Genomic DNA, 27,979 nt, shown 5'->3' on the forward strand with positions numbered 1-27,979 from the left:
CCCCGTTGAGCCGGTATGCCTAGTTTGCATGAATTACATACTATGATGTTAGAAGAAGATTGCATGCACCCTCTGTTCATTGCTAGGGCCCATTTCTATGATAAGATTAGGGAATTTCTGTTAGGAGCGATATGTCGCTCTGGACAGACTTAATTTTACCCTAGAAACTTAGCGGTTTACCACGGCAAGAAAGTACCTAAGAGGGTTCACAGATTGCTAGCGTGAGAACGGTATCTATAGCTTCGTGGGAGGACCAAGGGTCCCTGATCAGTCCTTACTGTTCTTAGCCATTTCGCATGGGAAATGTGTCCCCACGTCGTACAGCCCATTAGCTGCATGGGAACGGGTTGGGTCGCGCCCCCCATAGGAGGACTATATGGGCGTAGGGGTATTCAGCACACCCCTAGGCTAGGTACCATGTAGTTCTAGATAGCCATGTAGAGGTAGCGCCTCATAGAGAGATACCGATCATATTAGCTTGGCATAAGGAACCTCTAGGTGACTAATGAAAGGACGATGAACCGGTGAAACCCAAGGGGCAAGCCCCAAGAGACTAAGGTTAGAACCCGATGTCCTAGAACCGAATTAGAAAACCGTGGGAGTTCTGTTAAATTAAGATGCGAAGAGAGCCTACAAGTAGGTGGCTTACTGAGTATAATTTTTATACTCATCCCGTTCTCATTTATTTTTCTCAGGTGTTCACTGGCTGCTGGTCGAGGTAGAGGAGCGTTTGAGAGTTGTACAGTCACAGAGGGGGTCGTTCCGGAGCGTCAGTCCCTTTTCGGTCTTTTAGAGTCTTTTGTATTTCATTTTATATTTGCAATTTCTTTTGTAATAATTAACAAACAAAATTTCTCTCTTTTGTTTTAATTCAAAGTATTTTTATATTTTTACTTTGGTTTTCTTTTCTTCTACTTTCATTTTGTTTGTTTTCGATTTCGTCTTTTCGTTCACGGTCTGATTTTCGAAGCCTCGAAAATCGGGTCGTGACAATTATATATAAAAACAAAATACACTCCTCAAAGTTTGTGTTCCTTGAAAGGAAAAAAATAATAATTAGTATTGGTCCACCCATTTTTTTTTGTTTTTGATAAATTAATAAAAATATTCTTTATTTCATCTAAAAATATTTTTGGATTAATTTTATATTAAAATCGTTAGTATTTTGTTGAATTTTATTAATATTTCAAAAAAAAAAATTATTAATACACTAACTAAAAAAATACTCATTAAATTTTAAAAAGTAATATTAAATTACTATCCACATATATAGATTATTTATAAACTTTTTAATGTTACTTTTAAAGATTCACGGGTATTTGTTAAACATCAACTAAGGATATTAAAGTTTAAATGTATTTTTAAACTTTTAGTTTAAATGGTATTTTTGAAACACCATGGAAAATTTAAGTGTAATTTTGAATCTCTTTTCAAAGTTTAATAGTTTATATTGACATTAAAGTTATATATATATTATATATACATATTTTAAGTTTATGGGTACTTTTAACGATAACTATTTAATAGTTGATTTTTTCAATTTTTTTTTTTTTTTTTAAAAAAAAACATGAGGCCTCAAACTCATCCAGAGTTGAAAAATGATGTTATGAGAATCTAGTCATTACTATAAAAATTCGTTAAAATTAAATATCAATTTTATTCTCTAATCTCTAATTAATTTATTTATCTACTTTATTAAATAAAAATAATTGTCATTACAAAATCTATTGGCATAAATACAAATGTAAATGTGTTTCATAACTTTTTTTTTAATTTAGCTGTTTCTTGTGTTTTAACGGCATATAGACAAAAGTAAATAAAAGGATTAAATGCACAGACTATAAAGTTAAGATTACATAAATTAAAATACTATTTGGGGTAGATGCATGTATGCCAACTTGAACTAAATTAAAACTATTTATAAATAAAAAATAGATTAGATAAAATATGGTAATTTTCGGAAGCAAAAATGCTCTCGTAGCTCAGTTGGTTAGAGCACCCGTTTAGTAAGCGGGAGGTCTTGAGTTCGACTCTCAACGAGAGCATTATATTGTTTTACCTTTTCCTTATTTTTTTTGTTCTTTTCTTTTTTATAGCCGAACAAAAACCCCTTTGGATATGAAAATTTCCAATAACAAAAATGCTCTCGTAGCTCAGTTGGTTAGAGCACCCGTTTAGTAAGCGGGAGGTCTTGAGTTCGACTCTCAACGAGAGCATTATGTTGTTTTACCTTTTCCTTATTTTTTTTGTTCTTTTCTTTTTTCTAGCTAAACAAAAAAGGGATTACGTATGAAAATATCCAATAACAAAAGTGCTCTCGTAGCTCAGTTGGTTAGAGCACCCGTTTAGTAAGCGGGAGGTCTTGAGTTCGACTCTCAACGAGAGCAGTAGTGTTATGTTTTACCTTTTTCCTTTGTTCTTTTCTTTTTTCTCGCTGAACAAAAACCCCGCGGTTTATGAAAAATCGAATGCGAGGGTTTTTGAAATTCCCACCCCCTCTGTAAAAACCCTCGCTTCTCGTCACCCGCCTGGAAATTTCTCTTCAATTCTTTAAACCCTAAGGCCTGCAAGATGAACGGTAAAGGTCCCGGACTCTTCTCCGACATAGGCAAGCAAGGCCGAGGTAAAAAGCTTATGCTCCTTCCCCCTCCTGCTATAACTTCATCTCATTGGTTACTGGAATTACCTTTATCGCCAGCCTATTAGAAAACTCTTCCATGATTTGCAGACTTACTTTTCAAGGACTATAGCAATGACCAGAAGCTTACCATCGCCTCCTTTTCCGACATTGGAGTGGTATTCAACGCCTTCACATCATTTTCTTTTCTTTTCTGCCCTTCACCTGCTTCGCGTTTGATTCAGTATCGTTTACATCTTGATTCTCTAGTTTATATGTTTTTTTTCTTTTTCTGCTGTCCTGTTTTATCTTCTTGAAGACTAGACGAGTTCTTTATTTCATTTCAGTGACAACTTTGATCAATGGATGGTGCGTTTCTGGAGGGCTATGGCTGAAAATGTTTATGTAGTTATAAGTTTAAATGTTTATCTCGTGTTTATCTATTACCTTGGAAAAGGCCTTTGTAAAATTGGATACAAGATGTAAAGAATGGTCAGATCTCAACCATCCCTGGTTTCCTTTGAATCACATTAAGTTTTGAGGATGTAGGTCTACTGCTTCAAACGACTTGAAAACTTTGGTTCATTTGTGTGCCAGCATTGCCTTAGGCTGTGTCTTCCTCGAAATTCTATATGCGATCCGGAAGCCTGATTTACTAAAATTGTTGATAGTATTATTACTTGCTTTAATGTTGACAAGAATCTTAGTGAAAACTTGCCATCGATTTGGGTATCTGAACTCGACTTAACTGAAACATAAGTAATTTCTCTTTTGTTTTAGGGCCTGAATTCGACCGTGGTCAAGAGGGGAGGTCTTTACACAGGCGATGTGGCAGCACAATACAAGCATAAGAACTCTGTTCTTGATTTCAAATTTGACACCGAATCAAATGTAGTTGATCTTTGTCCTTATTTGCTGATAAGATTTATATGTGTATTCTTTAGATTTTCCAACATTGTATCATTCATGCAGATCTCCTCAGTCCTCACAGTTACAGATATTCTGCCATCCACAAATGTCATTGCTTCATTGAGGCTCCCAGATTACAACTCCGGCAAGGTAATGTTTTCAAAGTAGACTTGAGATGAATCTATATTTATGATTTCCCCTATAAATTGCAAGCTCACAACCTTTGAGATTTAATATCTGCAAGTTCATCTGTTACAGTTGGAGGTTCAACATTTCCATGAGCATGCTACATTTACTACAGCCTTTTCTCTGAACAAGTCTCCTTCAGTAGATATTTCAGCAACCCTTGGGACACCCCACATCGCTTTTGGAGCGGAAGCTAGTTATCTAACAAATTCTGGTCTTTTTGCAAAGTATAATGCTGGGGTGAGTGTGCCAAAGGCTGATTCCAATGTATCAGCAATATTGTAAGTGCTTGTTCCAAGGGTTGTTCATTGTGATTTTGCCTTGATTAGTTTGATGTCTAGATGCACGCATTTTAATTTTATTGTATTATTACATGACCAACATGAAGATTGATGGGTAATAATATCAGGATGATTGCTGAGCAGTCATGGCATTTATTTTAAAGTTTGAACCTCCTGGGTGTATTCATCATTTTGAATCACAAAGACTTGATATGTGAAACATCTTGGAGTTAAAGTAAGCCACTTAATTGTTTATCAATCTCTCTATTACAGGGCCGATAAAGGGGACTCGGTAAGAGTGGCGTACTTGCACCGTTTCAAACAGCTGAATGGGGGAGCTGTTGTGGGAGAAATCAGCAGAAAGTTCTCCACGAATGAGAATACATTGACAGTCGGATGTTCATACGTGGTTGACTCTCAAACAGTTGTGAAAGCTAAACTTAACAACCATGGCAATCTCGGGGCTCTTTTGCAGCACCAGCTGACACCGAAGTCTTTTCTTACTATATCTGGTGCATTTGACACGAATGCTTTAGCAAATTATCCCAAGTTTGGGTTGGCGCTATTTTTGAAGCCTTGAAATATCAAAAGGATTTATACAAGGGTGAATCTCAAACATGAGTAAGTTAATGTCTGTTTGTGTTGTCTTTGTAGTCATAATTCTTTGCTCTCATCTCCTTTTTTACTGTTGTGTAATAGTTAAATAGATTCTTGACAGTTTCAGACATTTCCTTTTCCACTTATTTACGAGTGGAGAAAAAGATACGAGTGGAATTGCAGATTATCATTTTTATCAAGTTTATATTAAGATTTAAATTTTTTAAAATTAAGTGAATAAAATATTATTAAAAAAAAAAAATGAAATCTAAAATAATATACTGATATTTAGGAGAAAAGTTATAAGAGAGAAATAAACAGAAAAATAATATAAAGACTGGTGGAGTGGGCAGTTGGGTTAAACCGATTCTTGTTCTAATAAAATATTTTCTTGTTTTAATTCATTTTCACAATGATTCTGCAATTTTCACCCTAATATCTTTCTCCCTCATCTTGATTCTCCCTATGAAACTATGGAAATCTTTGAAGAAACCAGCGATGGAAGCAATGTCCACAACGACGGTCATTCTTCTCCAACCGGAAGCAATGTGCCGACAAGACACCGACTGTTCAGAGTGAAGTACGCGCCTGAGGCGGTTGTCAATTGGTACATGATTGCTCTTGACAAGAACACCACTCTCAAGAAATCGGCCGTCAAGGAGGATGCATTAGGTCATCTTCTGTCCATGGGATGGAAGATTTACTACATTCAGAAGAAAACTAAGCAAGAGTTACGATACAAATGCCCAAACGGTAGGGTTTATATTTCTCTCAGAACCGCCTGCAAAACCTGTATTGATCAAGGCGGCGCCGCCCTCGCCTTGCCTACCGCCGTCACAGTTTCCGAACATTCCCCACACCCTTCCGTAGGAGAAGGAAAAGAAACTGCGCCTTTCTTGAAAAAACCTAATGACGACTCGGAAGACTCGGAATGCGTTAAATCACCAGCGCCGCCGCTGCGAAATTGGGGCAACATCAAAACCCCGCCATCGCCTCCGGAGGCAGCGGCTGGAGGTACGTCACAGCGGCACCCACGAATAGCTTTGTCTAATTTGATCGATCAGAGCGTAGTGTCGCCGGGAGATCGGGCGTATTACAAAATATCATCGAAGAACGATCCATTAATGGCTTGGGGATCGATAACAAATGAAGGCCTAATTAAATGCGATTGCTGCTCTGAAGTGTTCTCTATTAGCAATTTTGAGGCTCACACAGGCAGTACAAAACGTAGGCCGGCGGCCAATATCTTTTTGGAAGATGGGCGATCTTTATTGGACTGCCAAATGCAAATTGATCAAAATCAAAATCAAAATCAGAACGAGACAAAAGGTAATGATCAAAAGGTGAATAAAACTCCCACCACGCTCTGTATGGACAAAAACGACAGCATCTGTTCCATTTGTCATTTTGGGGGCGAGTTGATCTTGTGCGTTCTGTGCCCTGCTGCTTTTCATGGCGGCTGCCTCGGTTTCAAGGGCATCCCACTTGGGGATTGGGCCTGCCCATCATGCTGCTGCAAAATTTGTGGCCAAGTTCCATATAATTTCGATGGGGTTGTTTCTGATCATCAACCCGATGCCTCTTTGGTCAAATGTGTTCAATGTGAGCAGAATGTTCATATTGGATGTGTAAGGAGCGTTCAATTTCTTGAAGATGGTAACCCAAATCAAGCGATGGATAGAGAAAACTGGTTTTGCACCAAAAGATGCGAGGATATCCACATGGGTCTGCAGAAGCTTTTATGGAAACGAAACCCAGTTGGTGTAGAACAGGGCAATCTCACATGGACATTGATGAAACATACAGACACCATGTCTGAGCATCAGAGGAAGAGGCTGAACACTGCTCTTGGCGTAATGCGTGGGGGGTTTCGGCCTTCGAAGGATCCCAACACGAACCACGAGCTGATGGAAGATGTTGTGTTCAGCAGAAGATCAAACTCGAAACGCTTGAACTTTGAAGGATTCTACACAGTGATTTTGGAGAGAAAAAACGCAGTAACAACAGTGGCAACAGTGAGAGTTTATGGGGAGGAAGTGGCTGAAGTTCCTTTTGTTGTGACTCGATTGAGACACCGGCGGCATGGGATGTGCCGCACATTGATGAACGAGCTGGAACGACAGCTGATGAAATTGGGAGTGAAGACAGTGACATTGCCGGCTGTTGGTGAGGCGCTCAACATTTGGATAGACAGATTTGGGTTCTCGAAGATGACATGTTGTGAGAGATTAGAGCTTGCTAAGTACACATTGTTGGGGTTTCAGCACACGGTGAGGTGCCAGAAGGATTTAGAGAAGAGGATTTCAAATGATGCGGAATGGTGTCCAATGAAGTGGCCGACACCAAGTGTTGAAGAGCATGATATAAGTGTTGAAGAGCGTGATATAAGTGTTGAAGAGCATGATATCCTTGATCATATGTCTTTCGATGATTGGAGCTCCATTTCAGATGCATTTGATTGAACCCATTATAGATCTTTTTTTTTTTTTTGGGGATTTTTTTAGATTATTGACAAATTGTATATGGACTTGCACCAAAATAAATAAAAATATTGGTTCTTTACATTTCTTAAATATTAAAATAGAATATGAGACTTAATGTAAAATATGAGATCCTATATCGGTTGGAGAGAGGAACAAAACGAAACATTGTTATAAGGGATGTGGAATCATCGGTTGGAGAGAGGAACGATACATTGTTATAAGGGATGTGGAATCATCGGTTGGAGAGAGGAACGATACATTGTTATAAGAGATGTGGAATCATCGGTTGGAGAGAGGAACGATACATTGTTATAAGAGATGTGGAATCATCCGTTGGAGAGAGGAACGAAACATTGTTATAAGAGATGTGGAATCCTTTAAACATTGTTATAAGAGATGTGGAATCCTTTAAACATTGTTATAAGAGATGTGGAATCCTTTCCGTAGAATATGGGTAGCAAGGAATGTGAGAAAACATTCCCTTTTAAGAGGTGTAGAAACATTCATTATAAGAGATGTAGAAACCTCTCCCTAACAAAGAGGTTTTAAAACCCTGAAAAGAGCGTTTGAAGGGCTTTGGCTATTACGAATGGTAGCAGAGCAAGTCATCTTGCGGGCGGTTGTTGGGATACGGAGCCTGATGCGAGCCCTTGAAAGATTTTAGAAACATTCGGTTATAAGAGGTGTAGAAACGTGAAAGTCACCCTAACAGAGGCGTTTTAAAACCCTGAAAGAGCTCGAAAGTCTTGGATTGTTACAAATGAGCTCGAAAGTCTTGGATTGTTACAAATGAGCTCTCAAAGGCTTGGGGTGGTACGAATGAGCCTGATGCTTATTTATAGTAAATAACTAATAGAGATATATACGGTAGATATTTTATAAGTATCTATAAAAATAGCAAAGATATATATATATATATATATGGTATAGAGATAAATAAATAATAGAGATATATACGGTAATATTTTGTAGATATTTTATAAATAAATAACTAATAGAGATATGATATTTTATAAATAAATAACTAATAGAGATATATACAGTAGATATTTTGTAAGGATAGATGATAGATATTTCGTAAAAACAGTAGAGATATACGGTAAAAACAGTAGAGATATACGGTAGATATTTAGTAAAAATAGTAGAGATATACGGTAGATATTTAGTAAAAATAGTAGAGATATACGGTAGATATTTCGTAAAACAGTAAAGATATACCGTAGATATTTGGTAAAATTTAGCAAAGCTATATTTAGTAAACTAAAATCATATATATATCTTTCAAAATTTACTTTCTTTGTTCTCGTATTCTATATCAGTGTAGATACAGAGCTAATATTCCTCCTTTAATTTTCTCTCTCCTTTGTTTTCATCCTAATCAAGTGAGTTGTTGTGACAATACCAATGTCATATTGGGCCCACAAGGGGTGTATTGTGACAATACCAACGAGTATATTGGGCCCCCAAGGGGTGTATTGTGACGATGCCAATGAGAACATTGGGCCCCCAAGGGGTGGATTGTGAGATCCCACGCCAATTGTGTGACGATGCCAACGAGGACACTAGGCCCCCAAGGGGTGGATTGTGAGATCCCACGTCAATTAGTCCTTGAAGGGGTTTGAGTTGTTACAAATGATATCAGAGCCCGTCACCAAACAGTAATGGGCAAACACACCGTCAATTAGTCCTTGAAGGAGTTTGAGTTGTTACAAATGATATCAGAGCCCGTCACCAAACAGTAAAGGGCAAACACCCTCGAAGGGCTTGAGAGCTGTTACAAATGGTATTAGATTTAGTCATTATTTAATCCAATTTACGGAAAGGAAAATGCGGGTCGAATGAGAATCACATTTAAACGAAGTAAAAGTTCATACAAAAAAGAAAAATAAAGTAATGAAATGAAATTGGGCATTAATTATGAAGCATTAATAAGCATTGAAAAAGTCATACTCCAACGCCCAACCTTCCATTTGGTAGAAGAATCATTAATGTTCATAAAGCTTAATTAGAACCTAAATGTGATTGTAATTAACACATTTCACTCCCTAACTACCCCCTCTACTTAATTTACATTACCCACTGTTCATCGAAGTCGAATCCAATTTCAAATCCAACCCCATCAAACATCAAACAAAAACAACAAACTAAACAATCTTACCCACAACCAAAGATCAAATTGGTTGTTCACACTTGTTATTTCGAGTCAAAATCCTTGCATACTCCTTTCGTTTCATTGATGTTCTTGATCTCGACCAACTCTGTTTCAAAACAGGGACCAAATACCAAGCCACACAAGTGCACATAATCGCCACCGATCTCCCAAAAACACACAACAAAACCAGAATCAAAATCACCATAGCTGTAACATAATAACCTGGTTTCCTCAATTTCCTCAAAGTTCTCACTCGTACGAGGCTCTTCTTGTCGGGCTGCTTCTGGGTTATTGCTGGTTTGATATCATTCACACGCTTCTCCTCTTTCTTGTCCTTCTGTTTCACAACCACAGGAACACACTCATCTGAATTCTTGTAAGCAAAACGGACCAAAACAATGTTTTCTGGGTCAGTTTGAGCGTAAATTCTCTTCCTTTTCTCCTCAAGATCGGTTAAAAGAGCAGAGAATTTGTCGAGGCCACGGTCGGAGTAAGGGTTCTTCTTGTCTTTGCTGTGGGGTTTGAGGCCATTTCTGGCCTTTCTTGGACTACAATCGGGGCTGCCATTAGAGGACAGCGATTCTTGAGCCATTAGTGATGGAGAAGAAAAGGGTTTATTTGGGCGGATTGATGGAAGGAAATGATGAGCATTACAACCATTTATGGAATCCAGATCCAAGCAGTTAGTTTGGTCAAATTAAAATCTTCAAAATTTAATATATATATATATATATATTTAATAGAATAAAAAGGTTCGTGGGCTGTTGATTTGTTTGACTTTGTAAGAGATGGGAGAATGGGTATGAAATTGGCTAAATAATTTGAAATTATAACTTGAAGAGGAGGTTTTTATTCCTCAACAAGCAAACATATACTCATTAAAATAAAACAAGTCCAACATGTAATATTAAACTTAATAAAATTCTTATTTTGAAACTGTCTTCGCCCCATCCGTATTCGTTGACACCAATGTTTCTGCTCACGTAAAGTTGAGAGTGGAGGACGGCTCGTTATGACTCAATGTAGACTGTTCACTTGATATGATATTGTTCGTTCTCGTGACTTTGGTTTTGGTCACCCCAAAAGACTTCATTTCAATGGAAATAGTGTCTGGGACTCTAACCATCACCAATAGAACTTGTATGATTGTAACCATGACGGTGTCAAATAGGTTTATGAACTTTAGATTTATGTTTAATAGGTCTTGTGAACTTTAAGAATATAAAATAGGTGTGGCTGGTTGGTGTGAGATCTCACATCAGTTGGAGAGGAGAACGAAACTGTGAGATCCCACCTCGGTTAAGGAGGAGAACGTAACATTCTTTGTAAGGGTGTGGAAACTTCTCCCTAGCATGCGTGTTTTAAAAACCTTGAAGGGAAGGTCGAAATGGAAAACTCAAAGAGAACAATATTTGTTAGCGGTGGTGTGATGTCCCACATTGGTTGGGGAGGAGAACAAACCACCATTTATAAGGGTGCGGAAACCTTCCCCTAGTAGACGCGTAAAGGAAAGCTCAAAGAGAACAATATCTGCTAGTGATGGATTTAGATTGTTACAGGTGGGCTTGAACCAAACATTGGGCCATGAGAAAGCTGAGCCCCGAAGTGGGGTGGACACGATGCGGTGTGCCAGTAAAGACGTTAGGCACCGAAGAGGGGGTGGATAATCCCAGGTAGGCTTGAACCAAACACTGGGCCATGAAAAAGCTGAACCCCAAAGTGGGGTGGACACGATGCGGTGTGCCAGCAAAGACGTTGGGCACCGAAGAGGGGGTGGATAATCTCCCTACCGAATGGGGAGGAGAATGAAACATTCTTATAATGGTGTGGGTGTGGATTATAAAAGTGTGGAGATCTCTACCTAGCAGAGGTGTGAAAATCTCTCCCTAATAGACACGAAAACCTTAAAAGGAAGCTTAAAAAGTAAGAGTGTAAAGCTAGTTCGGATAAGAGAGAGCTTCCAAATTCAGACGAACCGATTACCATTTACGCCCTCCAACCTTAACATTTCTCAATTTGAATCTTTGAATCCATTCTGTGCCCCTTTCCCCTTCCTTATCTCCTTCACATTGTCTTCTTCTTCCGCTGACTCACAATTCACTCACATTTCTCTGCCTCTGAGTTTCTCAACCACCCATTTACCCACAGCCATGGCCTTCGCAGGAACCACCCAGAAGTGCATGGCTTGCGACAAGACTGTCTATTTGGTCGACAAGCTCACTGCCGACAATCGTGTCTTCCACAAAGCTTGCTTCCGATGCCACCACTGCAAAGGAACCCTCAAGGTAATCCAATCAAACCTCGTTCATTTCAACTCTCATCTATCCATCAACTTAATTCTTAATTGGGCTGCTACATTCATTTCGATTTCTTGAAATGGGCTCTCAGATCAGCTCAATTTTAGTGGGCTATGGATGAATTTGAATTCAACGATTCACTGATTAACGGATCTGATTTGCAGTTGAGCAATTACAATTCGTTTGAAGGGGTTCTGTATTGCCGCCCACACTTCGATCAGCTCTTTAAAAGAACAGGAAGCTTAGCCAAAAGCTTCGAAGGTATTAAGAAAAGAAACTAAGTTGGTTGTATTCCATCACTAATCTCAAACCAACATTCTTTCTATCTTGATTTTAGGAACACCAAAGATTGGGAAGAAGCCAGCTGATTCTGAGGTGCACCTAATTAATTACTCTGTTTTACCCTGTTATTGTAAGTGATTACTGAACATCATTTGACAGAAACCAGCGGCGACCAGGGTTGCAAGCATGTTTGTCGGCACCAAAGACAAGTGCCTTGGCTGTAACAACACTGTTTATCCGACCGAGAAGGTAAATGTGAGCTGAAATGGACGAATAATTGTGGATACAAAACACCATTTGAAGCTCTGTTTCTCAGGTTTTAGTGGATGGAACCTCGTACCACAAGAGCTGCTTCAAGTGCTGCCATGGCGGATGTACAATCAGCCCATCAAATTACATCGCACACGAAGGTCGACTCTACTGCAAACATCACCACACTCAGCTCATCAAAGAAAAAGGAGACCTGAGCCAGCTTGAGGCAAACCATTAAGGAGAACCACGCATTCGCAGACCCTTTTGCATATTTTCAGCTGTCTTCCTGTTTGTTCCCGTTTTTCTGCTGTTCCTTTACCTGAACTTTATCACAACGCTCCCTTTTTGCTGAAATTGCGTTGAAATTTGAACGTTATGTTAAAAACAGAGGACGTTATCGTGTGGGTCTCTCTTGTTTTCCGCTTTGGTTGTTGAATTCAAACAAGCTAAGTAAAACTAAGGGTAAAATATACATAAACATTTACGGTTTCTTTATAGGCTATATGACCCTCTTGTAATTCGACACTAAAATATACATAAACATTTACGGATTACGTAATTTCTAGATGTGGTTCAGAGGCAACAAAGTCACAAAACTAAGTAGAGCTAAGGCTATGGCTATGGCTATGGGGCTATGGCTATGCCTGAGGCTCTTTTTTGTTCTTGTTCTTTGTACATTTAGATTTGATTATCAAATATTTATACAAATGGGATTGGAAGCATCATTGATATGTTTTGTTTTTTGAGTGTGGAACCTCCACGTGAAGAGGTAGTCTCGAGACACGCAGGAAAGTTTCACGACATCGCAATAGGCGGTGATGGAATTTTTCTTTCCGCCGCCGTTTCCCCAATCGATCCGGACCCAACAAGAGAACCCATTAGAGGAATGGGGAACCGCCGCCGCGTCGGAGAGTTGGAGCATCACTTCGCCGCCGATTCTTCTCCCTTTGAGGCTTCGTTCGTCTCCTTTCACCATCGACTCCAGCCATGGGCACTCTGGCTGCCCGACCATCTCCTTGTAGGCAGAATTCGCCATTCTCACTTTGTTGTTCGAGTCCGATATAACCGCTGGTAACACCTCCGATTCAACCTCCCTTTCCACTTCATCTGGGTTCTTCGGCGGCTGAGGAGTGGTTGAGTGGCTCGCGGTTTGGGTTTTATTGATGCACCCAACGAGGATGATCGAGCCAACAGGTCGAACAGGGTGCGGCGTTATAACGTTGCAAGTGGACACCGGCGCTTGAAGTTGCTGCAACAGATCCTTCTCTTTGGGAATTTCACAAACTGCAGCACTATTCAATTCCAACCCCTTCTCATCATCAAACGACATAATAAAGTTAATCTCAGAGCCGCGGCAGTTTTCCTCAGAAATAGAAGACGGCGGACCACAAGGAAGAAGCGGAAGCGTCACCAGATTAGAACCCACGGGCGTATCTTCAAACCCAGCAGCGCCGCCGTTAAGAGCTGCAATAGAAAGGCGAGGAAGTAAAGAAGCAGAGGAAAAGGCGTGAAGAGACAAAGCGGAAGGGGTAGTCCTGGATCGCTTCAAGGGGTGAGGCGAAATGGGTGTAGAACGACCCCGCTTACGGGTGCGAGTGGGCCTGGCCTGCAAGTGCGGCGATACATTAGTAAGGAAGGCGGAGTGGGGAATGTTGTGAGAGTGAAAGGCGGTGGGGGAGTCGGGCTTGGGGGCAATCGGCCGGTATTTGGACATGATCTCGGCCGTCTTGTCAGTGGAGGTGTAGGGAGGGAGGGTCTTGATCATGGTGGCGGTGGGGCGGAGAGAGAGGAGGAGAGAAAAGGAAGTTAAGGGAATGGAAAGGGTGGGGGAAGTGAGGAATAGGGGAATAAGGGGAAGGGGAAGATGAAGCAAAAAGGGGTGAGAAAGGGACAGGTGGAAGTGTACGTGGAGGAAAGGAGAAGAGAAAAGGAGACATGTGGGAAGGCCAACGCATATCCAATGGAAGAATCAATGGGCTGAGGGTGAGGTTGGGAGGGGCACCAATGACAATGAGAGAGAGAGAGGGCTGGTTAGGGGGGGCGGGGGGTGAGTGGCTGCCATGCGTGGATCCATGTATCAGGATTGGCTTGGTTGGGGGACATGCAAAACAGAAGGGTAAAGGAGGGAGGGAGGGTGGCGTGGGGGCGTTGGAAACGGCGCCTTCCTTTGTTTCTTTGCTTGCTTTGCTTTGTATTTTAGTGTGAGCTTTGGTCGAGTTGGCTGTGGTTGGTGGATCGGAGTTTAGTGTCATTACGGCTTCACTCCACAGGATCACGCAAAGCATTGAGCTTCAAAATTGGATGCCTATTTTATCTATTGCCATTGGGATTAACCCACCTATCCACATCTTCTTTTTTACCTTTTTCACTTTTTCACCTCTCTTCTTTTCTTTTTTAACGAGAGATACATGAATGACATCGAATTCATCCAAATTAAGAGGACTAATATAACAATAGATTGATTTTGAGGATACCTTACCACCCATTTCTTTAGGGTCGCTCCATTTTGATATCATTTGTAGCTTTACCTGGTACATGTCGCCGTCAACCTTACATTCTTAAAATGTGCCCGTTAGAGAGATGTTGACATTGAGATTAACCCACCTACCCACGTCTATTTTAAATTATGAAAAAAAAAATAAAGAAATTGAATGGATTATAAAAAGAAAATAGAACCAAGGCAGTCCATAATCAGGAATAACAGACAAGCAACAGCCAGTTTATCAACTACTGTCTCTCCTTCAAAGTGTGTCCTTTGGAGTTCACAGACGAATGTTCTGTTCTGTTCTGCCCATCACCTCATGGAGCAGAAATGTAACACTTTTTTTTTTTTTTTTTTTAAANTTGAAATATAAAAACGTGAGTTATGATTCTGGTAATCAATTTTGGAATGATGGAGTTTAAATGCGAGATTATAAGTTTTGTAACTGTCGGTTTTGTTCAAATTTGGGTTGTTTACCCTTCAATTTATATACAGTTTCTTCCCTAATTCTCATGCATTTGTCCCCTGTTTCTTCTTCAATCTTGCAAACTGATATCATTTTAGTGAGCCATGGCTAACAAACCTGCCGAGGATCCGGTTCAGCCTCACCCAGTGAAGGAACAGCTACCCGGAATCCAATACTGCATCAACAGCCCTCCACCATGGCGTCTGTGTTCTTTCTCATACTCTTTCACTTTCATTCCCATTTCTATTTTGCTTCAGTTTTGATGAATCTTTCCTTATGTTCAGCGGAGGCCTTTATGTTGGGTTTTCAGCATTATGTTCTAACACTTGGTTTCAGTGTTCTGATTCCTAGTTTGATTGTTCCCCAAATGGGCGGCAGCGATGTAAGATGTTCTTGCATTTATACTACAACGTTTTTTTCTTGAAGTTTCTCAAAATGCCTTTAGCTTGTTGGGTTTTGATATCTCAGGCTGAGAAGGCCAAGGTGATTCAGACCCTGCTATTTGTTTCTGGATTGAACACACTCTTTCAGTCGTTGTTCGGGACTCGACTGCCGGTGGTGGTCGTTGGTTCATACGCCTATCTTGTTCCTACCATCTCCATTGTTTTGGCTAAGAGATATGCTTCATTGACAGATCCTCAAGATGTAAGACTCTGCTACTTCTTCTGAAACAACTATGTGCCATCTTCTCCTTTAACTCTTGGCATTTACTTGTTGTATGCTATACTTCAGAGATTCATTCAAACCATGCAAGGAATACAAGGAGCTCTTATAGTGGCTTCATGTTTTCAAATGGTTATGGGTTTCCTTGGCTTTTGGAGAAATACTGTGAGGTGGGTAAATCCTTAGTTTGTATGTTTCTAAACCATGTTGAACTTGTTGTGACTTCTTTTAAAAATTACTTCTGGATTAGATTTCTCAGCCCTCTCTCTGTGGTTCCCTGTGTAACCTTCACTGGACTTGGTCTCTATCATCTTGGCTTTCCCATGGTAAGGAAATAGATACCCATTTGCTCTTTAATCTTGCCTTGGCTATCAATTTTCTATCTCATCAGCTAGCTCTTGAGAGCTTATTTCCTCTGTTGTTTGCTGTTTTAGGTGGCAAAATGTATAGAAATTGGCCTTCCAGGACTGATTATTGTAGTGTTCATCTCACAGGCAAGTAAAAACTCATATTATCCATCTTTCAGCTTCACTATGTGCCTAAAGGGTATCATAAACTTCTCTTGTTTGGTTGTGGTTTTGCAGTATCTTCCTCATTTATTGAAAACAAAGAAGCCAATATATGATAGATATGCAGTGCTGTTCTCAATTGCTATCATTTGGTTATATGCACAGCTCCTAACTTCAAGTACTGTTTATAATCACAAACCCACAAATACTCAGAAAAGTTGTCGCACTGATCGAACTGGACTTTTGAGTACTGCTCCTTGGTGAGTATAACTCTAGCTACTGACTCAGAATGTTCATTAGGAAATGTTTTTATGGTCTATATGATCTGATTACCTGCAGGATTTACATTCCCTATCCATTTCAATGGGGAGGCCCCACTTTCAATGCTGGAGAATCCTTTGCAATGATGGCTGCTTCTGTTGTTTCACTTTTTGAGGTCAAGTTACAAGCTCTTCATCTTTTTCATCTGCTAGCTATTGTGCCTTCTAGTTGCCTTGCTTCTGATATTAAGATGTTACAGAGTACTGGAACGTTTTTCGCCACGTCGAGATATGGCAGTGCAACTCCGGTGCCTGCGTCTATCATCAGCCGTGGTAGTGGTTGGTTGGTAAGATGTGTCCATCAGTGTCTAATTTTCCCTAGTGTTGGAATTTTATGTTCTAAGCAATTCTTGTTCAATTTCAGGGAGTAGGAGTTTTGCTCAATGGCGTGTTTGGCTCTGTTACTGGCACTTGTGCATCTGTGTAAGAATAGAATATATTTCATTAGTTTGCATAACTTAACAAAATTGTATCACAAGCTCAAGCTGTCGCACCTTGCAAAACATTTTAGGTGAGATCCCACGTCGGTTGGAGAGGAGAATGAATCATTCCTTATAAGGGTGTAGAAACCTCCCTCTAGTAGACACGTTTTAAAACATTGAGGAGAAACTCGGAAGGAAAATCACAAAGAGAACAATATCTGCTAGTGGTGGGCTTGGACTCTTACAAATGGTATCAGGGTCGTGTGCCAGTGAGGACGTTGGGCCCCCAAGGGGTAGATTGTGAGATCCCACATCAGTTGGAGAGAAGAACGAATCATTCCTTGTAAGGGTGTGGAAACCTCTCCCTAGTAGACGCGTTTTAAAATCTTGAAGGAAAACCCATAAGAAAAAACTCAAAGAGGACAATATCTATTAGCGGTGGGCTTGAGCGGTTACATTTTAACATCTTGAAACCATCCAATACCATAATTGTACAGCGAGCCAACCCCATTTATCACATGTTGGGATGTTTTTCTCTAATGATTCTTAAATATGTAGGGAAAATGCTGGTCTATTAGCTTTGACAAGAGTTGGTAGCAGAAGGGTGATCCAAATATCAGCTGGCTTCATGATTTTCTTCTCTGTTTTCGGTATGCTAACATGATTTTATTGACAAAACATTCATACTTTTTCTTGACCGGCTATCATCTTAACCAGGGAAATTTGGTGCACTTTTTGCCTCTATTCCTCTTCCAATCATCGCTGCCTTGTACTGTATCTTCTTTGGCTATGTCTGTACGTATCACTCTCTCTAACTCGCCTCTATTCCTCTTCCAATTATTGCTGCCTTTGACACTGACAGCAATGTAATTTCCCCAGCCTCTTCTGGGCTTGGCTTTCTCCAATTCTGTAACTTAAACAGTTTCAGAACCAAATTCATCTTGGGCTGTTCCTTCTTTTTGGGTTTGTCAATACCACAATACTTCAGAGAATATTATCGCCAAGATTTTAAATCAGAACACATCTACTCTGGCCATGGATGGGTAAGCAAAAAAGGAGACAAAACAAAGAACCAACTACATGACTGAATGTTTTACTGAATGTTTGTTCTTCTTGTTCTGCATTGCAGTTTAATGATGTGGTCGTCGTGATCTTCATGTCTCACGCAACCGTGGCGTCTGTGGTGGCTCTAATTCTGGATTGCACGCTTTTTCGAGAGAACGATGCTACTCGAAAAGACAGTGGGTTGCATTGGTGGGAGAAGTTTTGCTTATACAGTTCGGATGTAAGGAATGATGAATTCTATGCTTTGCCATTCTGTTTGAATAAGCTATTTCCTTCTCTTTAAAGCCTTCTTCAGCTGTTTTAGCTCTAGTTTTATCCTTGTACTGTACTGCTAAGGAAGTCAACACTTTTTTCATTCAATCAAGATTTGGTTCATTTGCAAAGCTGGGATTTTTCTGCAACTATTAGATCACTCCAAGAAAGAATTGTCACAAAATTCAATACCCACTTTCTGATTTGAAGCTGTATTAAGAAAATGACATCTCAGTCAATGCAAAAGCGAAAAAGTCATGTTTGACTTTAACTTAGCTAACGTATACGGATGTCGCACTATTTGTTTGTCGCTTGAAAGGGGAAGAAAGCTTATGTGACGGAGAGAAGATGTAACAGCCTAAACCTACTACTAGCAGATATTGTCTTCTTTGAGCTTTCCCTTTCGGACTTCCTCTCAAGGCTAGGAAAAAGAAAATGAATTATGAGAAAAGGATGGGGTTAAAACAGTGAGCACAACGAGGGTCTAATCGAAAGCGCCGACCAAAACCAATCCCCAATGCAAGAGAGTTTAACAACAAAAAAGGAGTCAATAATTTAGCCATGAGGGGCTAACACCGTGGGGACTGCAGATCTTAACTTTTAGAGAGATTTTGCAATGAGGCCCCACGGTTTTGGCTTTTATCAGAAGATATATGATGAGATTGGACGCTCAAAAGAGAAGCTAAGTATAAACAAACAGCAAATGCAGTAAATTCCTTCCAAAAGACAACTCCATTAGATACACACAACTCATTGAAGAAGAAGGAGCAAACCATGGCGATGGTACAAGACAAGACACAGTAAGATACGCAGCACCTAACTATATGCCTGTCGGTTGTTTGATAGTAAATGAAAGTTCAAATGCAATTTTAACATTCACATCGATTAGAGAGAGGAACGAGTGCCAACGAGGACGTTGGCTTTGAAGGGGATAGATTGTGAGACCCCACAACGATTGGAGAGGGAAACGAACCATTCTTTATAAGGGTGTGGAAAACTCTTCCTAGCACACGTGTTTTAAAAACCTTGAGGGGAAGCCGGGAAAACCCAAATAGGACAATATCAGCTAACAGTAGGCTTGTACCGTTACGATACCAAACAGCGAAAGAAACAAGGAGCACCCTTTAGAGGATAATGTGAAAGAGGCGATTGTTTCTATCATTTTCTTTTCCTCATTACGAGAAAAAGGCAGCTATGATGGATCAAAAAAGGAGATGTAAAGAGACTGATGAAGATTAGTGAATGAGATCAATAGAAAGTAAAAATCCAAACTTAATCAAAGCTCGTTAAGGGATGGGAGAAAAATGAATCCAAAAGAGGCCAATTTGAATGGAAATGACAGCACCAGCATTGTACATTTAAAGGAGGGCCTACTGTTGTTGAACATCCAAACGTTTGTCGCTTTTGATATCATCATTGTTGATGATTTGCCCATTGTTCTTGCCAATTGGCATCTCAGATGTGTCCACAAACAGATAAAGGAAGGAAAGGCCAAAAGATAAAACAAGGGACAAACAAAGTCCAGGGGTTTTAGTGTGATTGTTTTGATCCCCTTTTTTTCCTTCTATAGAAATGCCACAACTCAGAGAAAGAGAAAAAGGGAAGTTTTTGTTATATAACCATTTCAATTAGCATCACTTCTTCTGCTACCTCTCAAAGCCTAAACCACTGAGTTTCCACCATGAATGATTGGTCTGCTACACATTATTGCAGAGGAGGGGAATCAGGTTGGACTATGTACTTAGACCAATCCTATACTTCTGGGGGCGGGGTGGGTGAGAATTACAGGGAAATAGAAGCAAAAGTAAGAGCAGAGAAGGATGAAGAAGAAGATCTATCAATGGTGTCTGATGCTTCCTCAGGTCCACCAAATTACAATGAAGAATGCTTTTACAATAATGGGTATTCAGCTTCAGAATCAGCAATGAATTGTAGCCGGGAGGAGAAAAAGAAGAGCAAGAAGGGGAAACAAAATGGCAGAAATGACCAACATTCTTATCTCGATGACACTGCTAGCTCCACTATATATGGCTATGGCTATGGCTATGGCTATGGCTATGGCAAAGCAAGTGTAAAGAACATTTCCGTTACATTTTTATCTCAAAATTCCAGAAGAAATGGATGAATCTTATGCTGTTCATTCTATATTATGCAGAAAATTAATGGAGCATCAAGCAACGAAGCATTGGAGACGAATGCAATAGAACTTTCTCAGGGATTCTCCGCAACCCACGTTAAGGTAATTTGATGAAATCATAAGATTCAGCAAGTTTTTGTATGCATTGTTAACGAAAAAGTGAAACTTTTGAACACAGAGAAAACCTGCAGTGAAGAAACGCTTCGACTTCTATCGCTCTGAAAGATCAGCACCCGAAGAATGAGGGTATTACCAATTCCGCCGCAGAAGAATGATAACGACATGTTATTTATGTATATAAGGAACATTGTTCCTTTTGTTATTATTTTTAGTTTCAATTTAATTTTCCCCCAATGTGTTAGCTGTGTGCTTTCTCTTTTACACGTTCTTGTCATTGCAATGGGAAAGTGGAAGCACTAAAAATGGACCCAAAAAAATCAAGAAAGAAAAGAAATGTCCTCTCGTTCACTAAATAGTGCTCAGCGTGTCAACCATGAAGTTACCATCACGTTTACAATGCTTTCGTTTTCGTTTACAATGGGGAATAAAAAGCTAGCTCCATTTGTCAAAGTATCGGTAACTTCTCGAGTTCAATAAATTCGAACGTTAGAATTTATATTATAAGAAAAGGAAAAGGGGATATGGTCGAAAAACAAGGTGGCACCGAATTCGGTACATAAAGCGAAATGAATAAAGAGAGAAAAGAAGATGATTAAGCAATAATAACAACTCAAAAGAGCAACTTTAGGTTGGGGGATTGGGAAATGCCAGCCTAGCTGTTGTTAAGTGACCAAACAACATTCGATTATTGGAGAGAACAATGCGAAGAGCGAGCCAAAGTGAGTACCAAAGAGACAAACATGCTGGAAGGAAGTGGAAAACGAAGCTAAATTTCAAACCAAAAACGGACGAAAAAAGAAAAAAAAGAGCAACCCCACCACTCTTTAAATGAAACCACTCCAATTATTGATTTTTTTTAATCATTTTTTTATTTCTTTTTCTACAGAAAATTACCCCCACATATTGGAGAAATATGGATTGTACGTAATGGACAGTGTTGCCCACGTCACTCTGACACGTCCAATGTCAATCCTCTTCTGCTCATAGTTGTGGAATCATTATACTCGACCCTTCAACAGGACAAAAATGGAGCAGCAACCCAATTTAATTAGCTGGTAAACAGAACAGGACCAACGCATGCTTTAGCTCCTTGGAGCAAGTGCCATGGCCACTTATGAACAGTACACTCGGTGGGTTTTATATTAATACATTGTATAAAAAATGTTAAACGCAAACTTTACATAGGAATATCAAGAATTTAGAGATGCACAGCGGTAGTTGTTATAACTCAAAAAGACTAATTCGACTCCGACAATTGATTCTGAATTAGCGAACAGTTCTCTTCAGAAATATGTAACCCCGTTGGTAAATAACAATGCCCTGAATCAAGCACTACAAATACTAACAAAGACAGTAGAACAACTATTTTTGATGGGGTGATTATTAGTTTTTGGTAGGAGGGGTGGGGCAGGGAGGTGCAAAAGCTTGAACTTCGTAGACTAAAAGAACTACTTTTAAGTTAAAAAGAAAAAATTCAATATTACAATACAACAACGCTCAGATGACGCCCCCTCCCTCCCTCCACAGAACAAAATTGTAAGACATAGAGAGATGTCAGAAAGAATTGGTGGATACCAACATTCAAGTATATCCTAAAACCGGCTTTAATATGAGGATTTAAGTCCCATATATATGTCTGTGCACAGGTGGGGCATCGAAGGTGTTAGCCACTTCTAACCATGGTTTTTCTATAATCAAGACTGAAGTTTTGGAGAGGTGTCCAATAAGTAAAACAGGATCTCTAAAAGGAAAAATTTCAAAATTCTTTCTACCGTCTGTTTGGCAGTCTCTTAACTTACGTTTCAATTTCCCATTGACTGGAGTACCCCGTAAACTCTTCACCATTGAATCTTGTCCACTTATCATGACATATTCATCATCTTGATCCACCGACATCTTAAAGTCAATTAGGCACATTGCTCTACAAAAGAAATGAGAAATTCCCGGTCAAACATCAAATTGCATAGAATGAGATATGCTAGATTGAACAGAGCTAAACATGAAAGGGTGCCAAGATTTCCTAACAATGAATACAGATGCCTGATTCAAGCAAATCAACAAATCTTCAGAACATGCTAAAAGAGTGGAAGGTATTTTCGGAAATATTAGGAAGCAGGAACATTAATTTTAACATTATCAACCAAATTTCAGCAAGCTGGCTTCAGCCGATGCCACTTGCTAACTGCCAGCCTGGAAAATGAGCTGGCCGTGCCTAACTATAAAACTCATGTAATGAAATCCCAGACTCAATATCTAAAAAAGAACACGACCATTGCAAGAATGAAAATGTCAATGGTAGTAGTTTAGGACACCATACTTATCTCTCCATTCTGTGGGGCAACATAATAATATGAATGGTAAAAATTTGAAGGTCACAGTAAACCAAAGCAACTTGACTCTTAACACTTCGTAATGCCATTGAATCTGTTATTAATATATAATTTCTGCAGAACAATCTCATTAACATGGTTTGATGACAATGGCTGTCACTATGCAACATCATGAAACACTGGTCACAAGAATAAGCATTTTGTAACATTATAGCAATTCTTGTATAATACCTATTGCAGGTTAGTACAGACAGGATGCAAAAGGACCAAAACAATAGCATACAGCAACGTAGTAATCAGCCACATGACAACACAAGTTATCAAATTCAACAAAGCAAATCAATTCTTAAAGGGAATAATCGTTCAAGTAAATTTCCCTGCAGCACTTAGTAATATAGAGAAATACCTGGAACTATACACGATAACAGGCAAAGAAGTGGCAGACGGAGGAAAAGAGAGACCAATAACCTCCCCAGGAAATTCTTGGAATCTCTTGGGGAGAGCTTGTGTATGCCGCATTGACCAGTCTCCTAATTGTTTAGCCTCAACATCGAAGGCATAAACCTGATTTGAGGAAGTAGTGACCACAAGCACATTGTTGTTCCATTGAGGAAAGCCTCCAGCAGTAATTGAGGCACCATCTAGTCTTGAAATGAACCAGTGTTGCCTGTTACAAGCGTAATAACTTAATTCGTATATTACTTTCTTGGAAACCATGAGAATGTAGGCAAGGAGGGTGAGTAATGACAAGCTGACTATAAAACAATACAACAGCAAATCAAGATAACCTCATTATCTCCATATTGAATACGTATATATCTCCAAAGCAGTTGACTGCAGCTAACCACTGCCCATCTGAACTTGTAAATATTTTTGTTATAGGAGGCTCAGCAGGAGGCAAGGCATCATCCTGCAGCTCCCGGAAAGGCGTAAAACTATGTATCACTTTCAAACTGCCCGTATCCACAACCTGTCCCCACAAGGAAGGTTTAAAATATTAATCAAACACCATTCATAAATTGACCAAACAAAACATGACAAAAGATGTGTCATCTAAAGAATCAAAATATTCAAATAAATCAGAGGGGGAGGGGGAATGTATTTTATAGAAAATATATAAAAAAACTAAATTCAACGGCATATTTTACTAGTGAAGGAGAACTTACATATATCCTTTTATCATACCCTGCTATGATTAATCGAGAAGAATCAAAACTGAAGACCATGGAATGGGCAAATGGAAGCATGTTTGGAAGTTGCCTTCTATTAACCGTCCATGAACATTTGCTTCCCCCAGATTTCTTCAATTCATATAGGTTGGGTTTGGCATGATCAGAATATGCAAATAGCTTCCCGGAGTTGGAAATAGAACTGCAGATAATCTTTCGTGATGCCTTGCTCTTAACTCGAACCAATAAATCTGCCTTTGCAAGTCCCTTAGAAGGGCCACAAGCCATATCTCTAAAGGAACCACTTTTTGGGCGAATACATAGGATATCCAGAGAGTGAGCAGCCTGAACAAGTAATAATGGTGCTTGGTTGAAAATTGTGTTAAGTACGAGTTGCATAGGCACCCTTTGGGGTGCAGGACATATATCATGGGGAGAAAATTTGGTAAATTCCTGAGCAGAATATGCGAAAAGCTTTGCATCATCACCACCTGAGATAAGCATTGGAACTCCCAAATGGGCCCACTTCCGATAGCTAAAATCATTAGGCTTCTTATTACGGGCCCTTTTTACCTCGTCATCTTGAGGCAGCTCTGCTGCTAAAAAAATATGAGGTAAGAAAACAAGAAGGGACGTATAAAACAAAAAATAATACTGGTTATCAATTTAGGTTTTACCAACAAACCTAGAGTTCCCCCTAATGAAAATGACAAATTTTGGTTTTGAAAAAAAAAATGACATTAACAAGAAACTAGAGAGAGAAAAAAACTTTCGTTGAGACAATGACCAATAACTAAAGTAAATACCTTCTCGACAAATTGGTACCGCAACAGTCAAAGCCCTGATATCATGAGTATGAGATCTCACATGACCAACATAAATCCATTTCTTCATCACTTCAGAAGAACACTCGTCGTCATGAGATGCAACATTCTCGCTAGAGAGCTTATATAGAATAACCTACAAAAACAATATATTCACAAGACATTTAGAGTTATCGAAGTTGAGTTATCACATAGAAAGACTGCAATCATTAACTAAATTCCTTAGCAACCAAGCTTGTACTTCAGGACAATAGTGATTCCATTCAATGTCAGAAACAATGTACCAGACTGATGGAATTAAAAAAGGCATTCTTCTCAGTAAAACGTATGAATCATAATCTCCCGCAAGCCAAATTGGGACAAAATATCAACTGATTTGAAAAATGAACAACAAATTAACCCCTTCTTTGTTCACATACCAAAATATATTATAGATGATTTGCAGCTAGCAAAAGGAAATCACAACTAATGCAACCTACTACCTTCCACAATATGCAAAAAGAATATAACCATTTGGCAACATGTGAGCTACCCACATGTGAACCTCTAAGATTGTTAAAGAAGTTTCAACTCTAAGCACACCTCTGCTTGCCCTTCCTCTACCAGATCATCATCTCAATAAAATGCTACAGACAAAACATGGATTGGGACATAAATCTTTCGGACTTTTTGCTTTATACTTTAAAAACACTGTAGAAATAAAATAATCTGATTATTTGAAGAATCAGAAAAGAAACTTATAAATTGAACATAGTTTAAAACAATCCAAAAATAAATTTTGGAAATTTCCAACCCATTCATTCAATAGAGCAGAGAAGAATTTTGTAATGTACCATGTAAATTTATAATTCAAAACTGAAAGTTTGTTACTAAGAAACTAACACAACAATAAAGATTAAGGAACTATAAATGGATAACGATAAAATAAGAATATTTGGATGTAAAGATAAGAATACTGAGTGGTGTACAAGCACAAAAAGTAGGAGTGCAAACATGGCTGCAATTAGCAAGAGTTGTACGAAAGTAAAAATATGAAACCATATTGCATGACCCATAGTCAGTACCTGACCATCAGAGCCAGCAGAATATACTCGATTTTGATTAGGAGTAGCTGCAAGTTTGTTAACATCACCCTTGTGTAGAGTGTGCGCTTGCAGAAGAGTTCCATGATTACCGTTCCAAAACTGCACACTACCAGTACTATCTGCACTGACAAGGGTACCGCACCTGCAATCAACAGGACATACCAAATAACAAATGCCTTCAGAACACATAAGTCGTGAATGGTAGAAAATACCACTTAACAACTGTGCAATCTAGAGAAGCATGTAATTCTTTACCTCAGGTAAAGTAATGACCAAACACAAAGTTCTGGCCCACTGCCTAAACCTCCAAGTCCTGCAGTAATCCTGTAGATCTCATGCCCGAGACTAATATTCCAGCATCGAATAAACCTGCAGTGAATGAAAACGTTTAAAAAAAAACAAACATGGGTAACAGTAACTTGATAGAGTAAAGTGGATAAAGATCATACTCATAATACATTATATACATTTTCATCGCAAGTAACAAAAGGTGGTATAAGTACATACCCATCACTGCTCCCTGAAAATATCCGTTCTGCATCATTACTCCATGTTACACTTAAAACCCTGCCTGGGAGTAGCAGCAAGACAAAAGAAGGTTTTAATATCCAGCTAATCATAAAATAAAAGGTGACAAAGCAGCAACGAATCTGGGAATAGATTCTCACCACTGACCCTAGGCAACGACCTTTTGTAAATAAACTCTTCTGCGTCACATATATTGTAAATACGAACACAACCATCATCACAAGCAATAGCTAGAGAGGGATTTTCATCACTAGATTGGACATGAAGCTCCGAGGAATTAGAATCGTCTTCACTCTCACTACAATCTTGGAAATCACTCTCATTGTCTGTTAAGTGCCCATTTTGCATGTCTTGTGGTTTTACCTCACTGTCAACTTCACGACTATTACAGGGTGCAGCAGCAATTTGCCAAATGGAGAAGCCAATTGATTCTAAAACAACCTGTGAAAACAATAACCAAATCAAATACAAACTTCTCAAGATAACAAAGTAAACTCAAAATAAACAAGGTACTCCCAGAGACCCAAAACAGCGTTGGAATATACTATGGGCTGCAAATTTCACCATTCCGGCAACTGAATTTTCTGACAGTTATTTAAACATATTCCGTGAACTTAAATTGGGATTAGAAATGGCAGGTAACAATTCTAAACTCATTGCGTGCGCTTAAGATCGCATTTCAAGAAGAAACAGAGTAAATAAAAGCCACCACAATCCCCTAACGCGCACCCACACTTTTATATCACGTCACAAGTATCTGGTGTGCGAATCCCAATAAACAAAAGCTAAGGCATACTGTGCTATCAAGAATTGCATTGGACATTAGACCAGTACGAGAAGCAGCGCACTGACCTATTAACGTGAAGATCGGAAGACTATAGCTAATGAACAGCAGTTTATAGTGGAAGCAACAATGTATACCTTCTGTGTTAAATCAAACAAATCCCACTCGGAAATAGAACCATCAATGCTGGATGAAAATAAGCGACCAGATGGCCTATCTTTGGAACCGGTGCAGCACCAAACAAGTGAAGAAACCCTAGAAGTAGGGTCTCCAATTATCGTCTACATCAAAAACGCAATCCAATCAAACTTCTAACTCAATTAATTGTTCCCAAAAACGAAATAAATGATAAGCGACTGTACCAGCTGACAGTGCCACCCGACGGAACCCGGAGACACCAGCCAAATCTCAAGGGAGCCGTCTTCTCGGGCAGCCGCGACTTGAGAGTCATCAGCGCTGGAGGCTAGCGCTACTACAGGAGATGGCTTCCATTCAATTGAAGAATTCCGATAACACTCAATCATTTTTTCCAACAAACAATAGAAACTAAAAGAAAAAAAAAAGTTAGTTGATTGGTGTTGGGACCGACCCAAGCAAGAACTTGGCAGAGAAATAGGGCATCGAAGACACAGAAAAGCAATTGAATGAAGGGAGAGGCGACCAGGTTTAGAAAAAAAAAAGTAGTTGCAGAGGAAATAGGGCAATCGAAACACAGAAGAAAAATAAAGAAAGGGAGAGACGAAGGAGGCGACTAGGTTTAGAAGGGT

The 27,979-nt window shown here is 39.4% G+C and overlaps 9 protein-coding genes and 3 non-coding genes across 15 annotated transcripts in view; 9 read left to right on the forward strand and 3 right to left on the reverse strand.

Moving 5' to 3' along the window:
• LOC111787599 overlaps positions 1 to 722 on the forward strand; it is an 8,569-nt gene extending 7,847 nt beyond the window's left edge. Inside the window, exon 4 of the mRNA XM_023667614.1 lies at positions 696 to 722. Coding sequence (XP_023523382.1) covers positions 696 to 722 — 27 coding nt within the window. The remainder of the gene's footprint in view (positions 1 to 695) is intronic.
• Positions 723 to 1,971: 1,249 nt separating this feature from the next.
• Positions 1,972 to 2,045, forward strand: TRNAT-AGU. The gene has a single exon. It is a non-coding gene; the product is annotated as a tRNA-Thr (tRNA).
• Positions 2,046 to 2,142: 97 nt separating this feature from the next.
• TRNAT-AGU lies at positions 2,143 to 2,216 on the forward strand. The gene has a single exon. It is a non-coding gene; the product is annotated as a tRNA-Thr (tRNA).
• Positions 2,217 to 2,313: 97 nt separating this feature from the next.
• TRNAT-AGU lies at positions 2,314 to 2,387 on the forward strand. The gene has a single exon. It is a non-coding gene; the product is annotated as a tRNA-Thr (tRNA).
• Positions 2,388 to 2,426: 39 nt separating this feature from the next.
• Positions 2,427 to 4,790, forward strand: LOC111788259 (mitochondrial outer membrane protein porin 2-like). Its single transcript, XM_023668565.1, has 6 exons — positions 2,427 to 2,623; positions 2,729 to 2,796; positions 3,398 to 3,508; positions 3,590 to 3,676; positions 3,785 to 3,993; positions 4,267 to 4,790. The coding sequence occupies exons 1-6, from the start codon at positions 2,572 to 2,574 to the stop codon at positions 4,571 to 4,573; spliced, it is 834 nt and encodes a 277-aa protein (XP_023524333.1). The 5' UTR covers positions 2,427 to 2,571; the 3' UTR covers positions 4,574 to 4,790.
• Positions 4,791 to 5,063: 273 nt separating this feature from the next.
• LOC111787600 (increased DNA methylation 1-like) lies at positions 5,064 to 7,052 on the forward strand. Its single transcript, XM_023667615.1, has one exon. It carries the CDS (start codon positions 5,064 to 5,066, stop codon positions 7,050 to 7,052), a length of 1,989 nt encoding a protein of 662 aa, XP_023523383.1.
• A 1,960-nt stretch (positions 7,053 to 9,012) lies between these two features.
• Positions 9,013 to 9,890, reverse strand: LOC111788300. The gene has a single exon (XM_023668626.1). It carries the CDS (start codon positions 9,815 to 9,817, stop codon positions 9,245 to 9,247), a length of 573 nt encoding a protein of 190 aa, XP_023524394.1. The 5' UTR covers positions 9,818 to 9,890; the 3' UTR covers positions 9,013 to 9,244.
• Positions 9,891 to 11,211: 1,321 nt separating this feature from the next.
• Positions 11,212 to 12,456, forward strand: LOC111788308 (LIM domain-containing protein WLIM1-like). Its single transcript, XM_023668635.1, has 5 exons — positions 11,212 to 11,510; positions 11,687 to 11,783; positions 11,860 to 11,897; positions 11,964 to 12,053; positions 12,121 to 12,456. The coding sequence occupies exons 1-5, from the start codon at positions 11,376 to 11,378 to the stop codon at positions 12,292 to 12,294; spliced, it is 534 nt and encodes a 177-aa protein (XP_023524403.1). The 5' UTR covers positions 11,212 to 11,375; the 3' UTR covers positions 12,295 to 12,456.
• Positions 12,457 to 12,507: 51 nt separating this feature from the next.
• LOC111788215 lies at positions 12,508 to 13,880 on the reverse strand. Its single transcript, XM_023668492.1, has one exon. The coding sequence runs from the start codon at positions 13,819 to 13,821 to the stop codon at positions 12,748 to 12,750; it is 1,074 nt and encodes a 357-aa protein (XP_023524260.1). The 5' UTR covers positions 13,822 to 13,880; the 3' UTR covers positions 12,508 to 12,747.
• Positions 12,787 to 18,311, forward strand: LOC111788158 (putative nucleobase-ascorbate transporter 10). Of its 2 annotated transcripts, XM_023668402.1 has the most exons (15): positions 12,787 to 12,825; positions 15,130 to 15,205; positions 15,289 to 15,386; positions 15,473 to 15,649; positions 15,737 to 15,837; positions 15,918 to 15,993; positions 16,102 to 16,161; positions 16,252 to 16,436; positions 16,516 to 16,612; positions 16,697 to 16,783; positions 16,861 to 16,919; positions 17,477 to 17,568; positions 17,636 to 17,713; positions 17,798 to 17,961; positions 18,048 to 18,311. In XM_023668402.1, the coding sequence occupies exons 1-15, from the start codon at positions 12,787 to 12,789 to the stop codon at positions 18,264 to 18,266; spliced, it is 1,608 nt and encodes a 535-aa protein (XP_023524170.1). In that variant the 3' UTR covers positions 18,267 to 18,311. The 2 variants fall into 2 exon arrangements, with proteins under 2 accessions (XP_023524170.1, XP_023524172.1); XM_023668404.1 differs by lacking the exon at positions 12,787 to 12,825 and having other exon boundaries at positions 15,109 to 15,205.
• A 1,443-nt stretch (positions 18,312 to 19,754) lies between these two features.
• On the forward strand, positions 19,755 to 20,796 carry LOC111788307. Its single transcript, XM_023668634.1, has 3 exons — positions 19,755 to 20,306; positions 20,391 to 20,474; positions 20,551 to 20,796. The coding sequence occupies exons 1-3, from the start codon at positions 19,917 to 19,919 to the stop codon at positions 20,614 to 20,616; spliced, it is 540 nt and encodes a 179-aa protein (XP_023524402.1). The 5' UTR covers positions 19,755 to 19,916; the 3' UTR covers positions 20,617 to 20,796.
• A 1,050-nt stretch (positions 20,797 to 21,846) lies between these two features.
• Positions 21,847 to 27,960, reverse strand: LOC111788110 (U3 small nucleolar RNA-associated protein 4-like). 3 transcript variants are annotated; one of them, XM_023668305.1, is made up of 11 exons: positions 27,575 to 27,960; positions 27,350 to 27,493; positions 26,569 to 26,869; positions 26,408 to 26,471; positions 26,156 to 26,269; positions 25,880 to 26,042; positions 24,798 to 24,951; positions 23,989 to 24,584; positions 23,611 to 23,792; positions 23,229 to 23,489; positions 21,847 to 22,413 (listed from the first exon to the last, which is right to left on the reverse strand). In XM_023668305.1, exons 1-11 carry the CDS (start codon positions 27,734 to 27,736, stop codon positions 22,110 to 22,112), a joined length of 2,445 nt encoding a protein of 814 aa, XP_023524073.1. In that variant the 5' UTR covers positions 27,737 to 27,960; the 3' UTR covers positions 21,847 to 22,109. The 3 variants fall into 3 exon arrangements, with proteins under 3 accessions (XP_023524073.1, XP_023524072.1, XP_023524071.1); XM_023668304.1 differs by having other exon boundaries at positions 23,989 to 24,587; XM_023668303.1 differs by having other exon boundaries at positions 23,989 to 24,590.
• Between the last annotated feature and the right edge of the window lie 19 nt (positions 27,961 to 27,979).

The sequence above is a fragment of the Cucurbita pepo genome, chromosome LG02 (genome assembly GCF_002806865.2).
Source record: "Cucurbita pepo subsp. pepo cultivar mu-cu-16 chromosome LG02, ASM280686v2, whole genome shotgun sequence".
Lineage (NCBI taxonomy): Eukaryota > Viridiplantae > Streptophyta > Magnoliopsida > Cucurbitales > Cucurbitaceae > Cucurbita > Cucurbita pepo.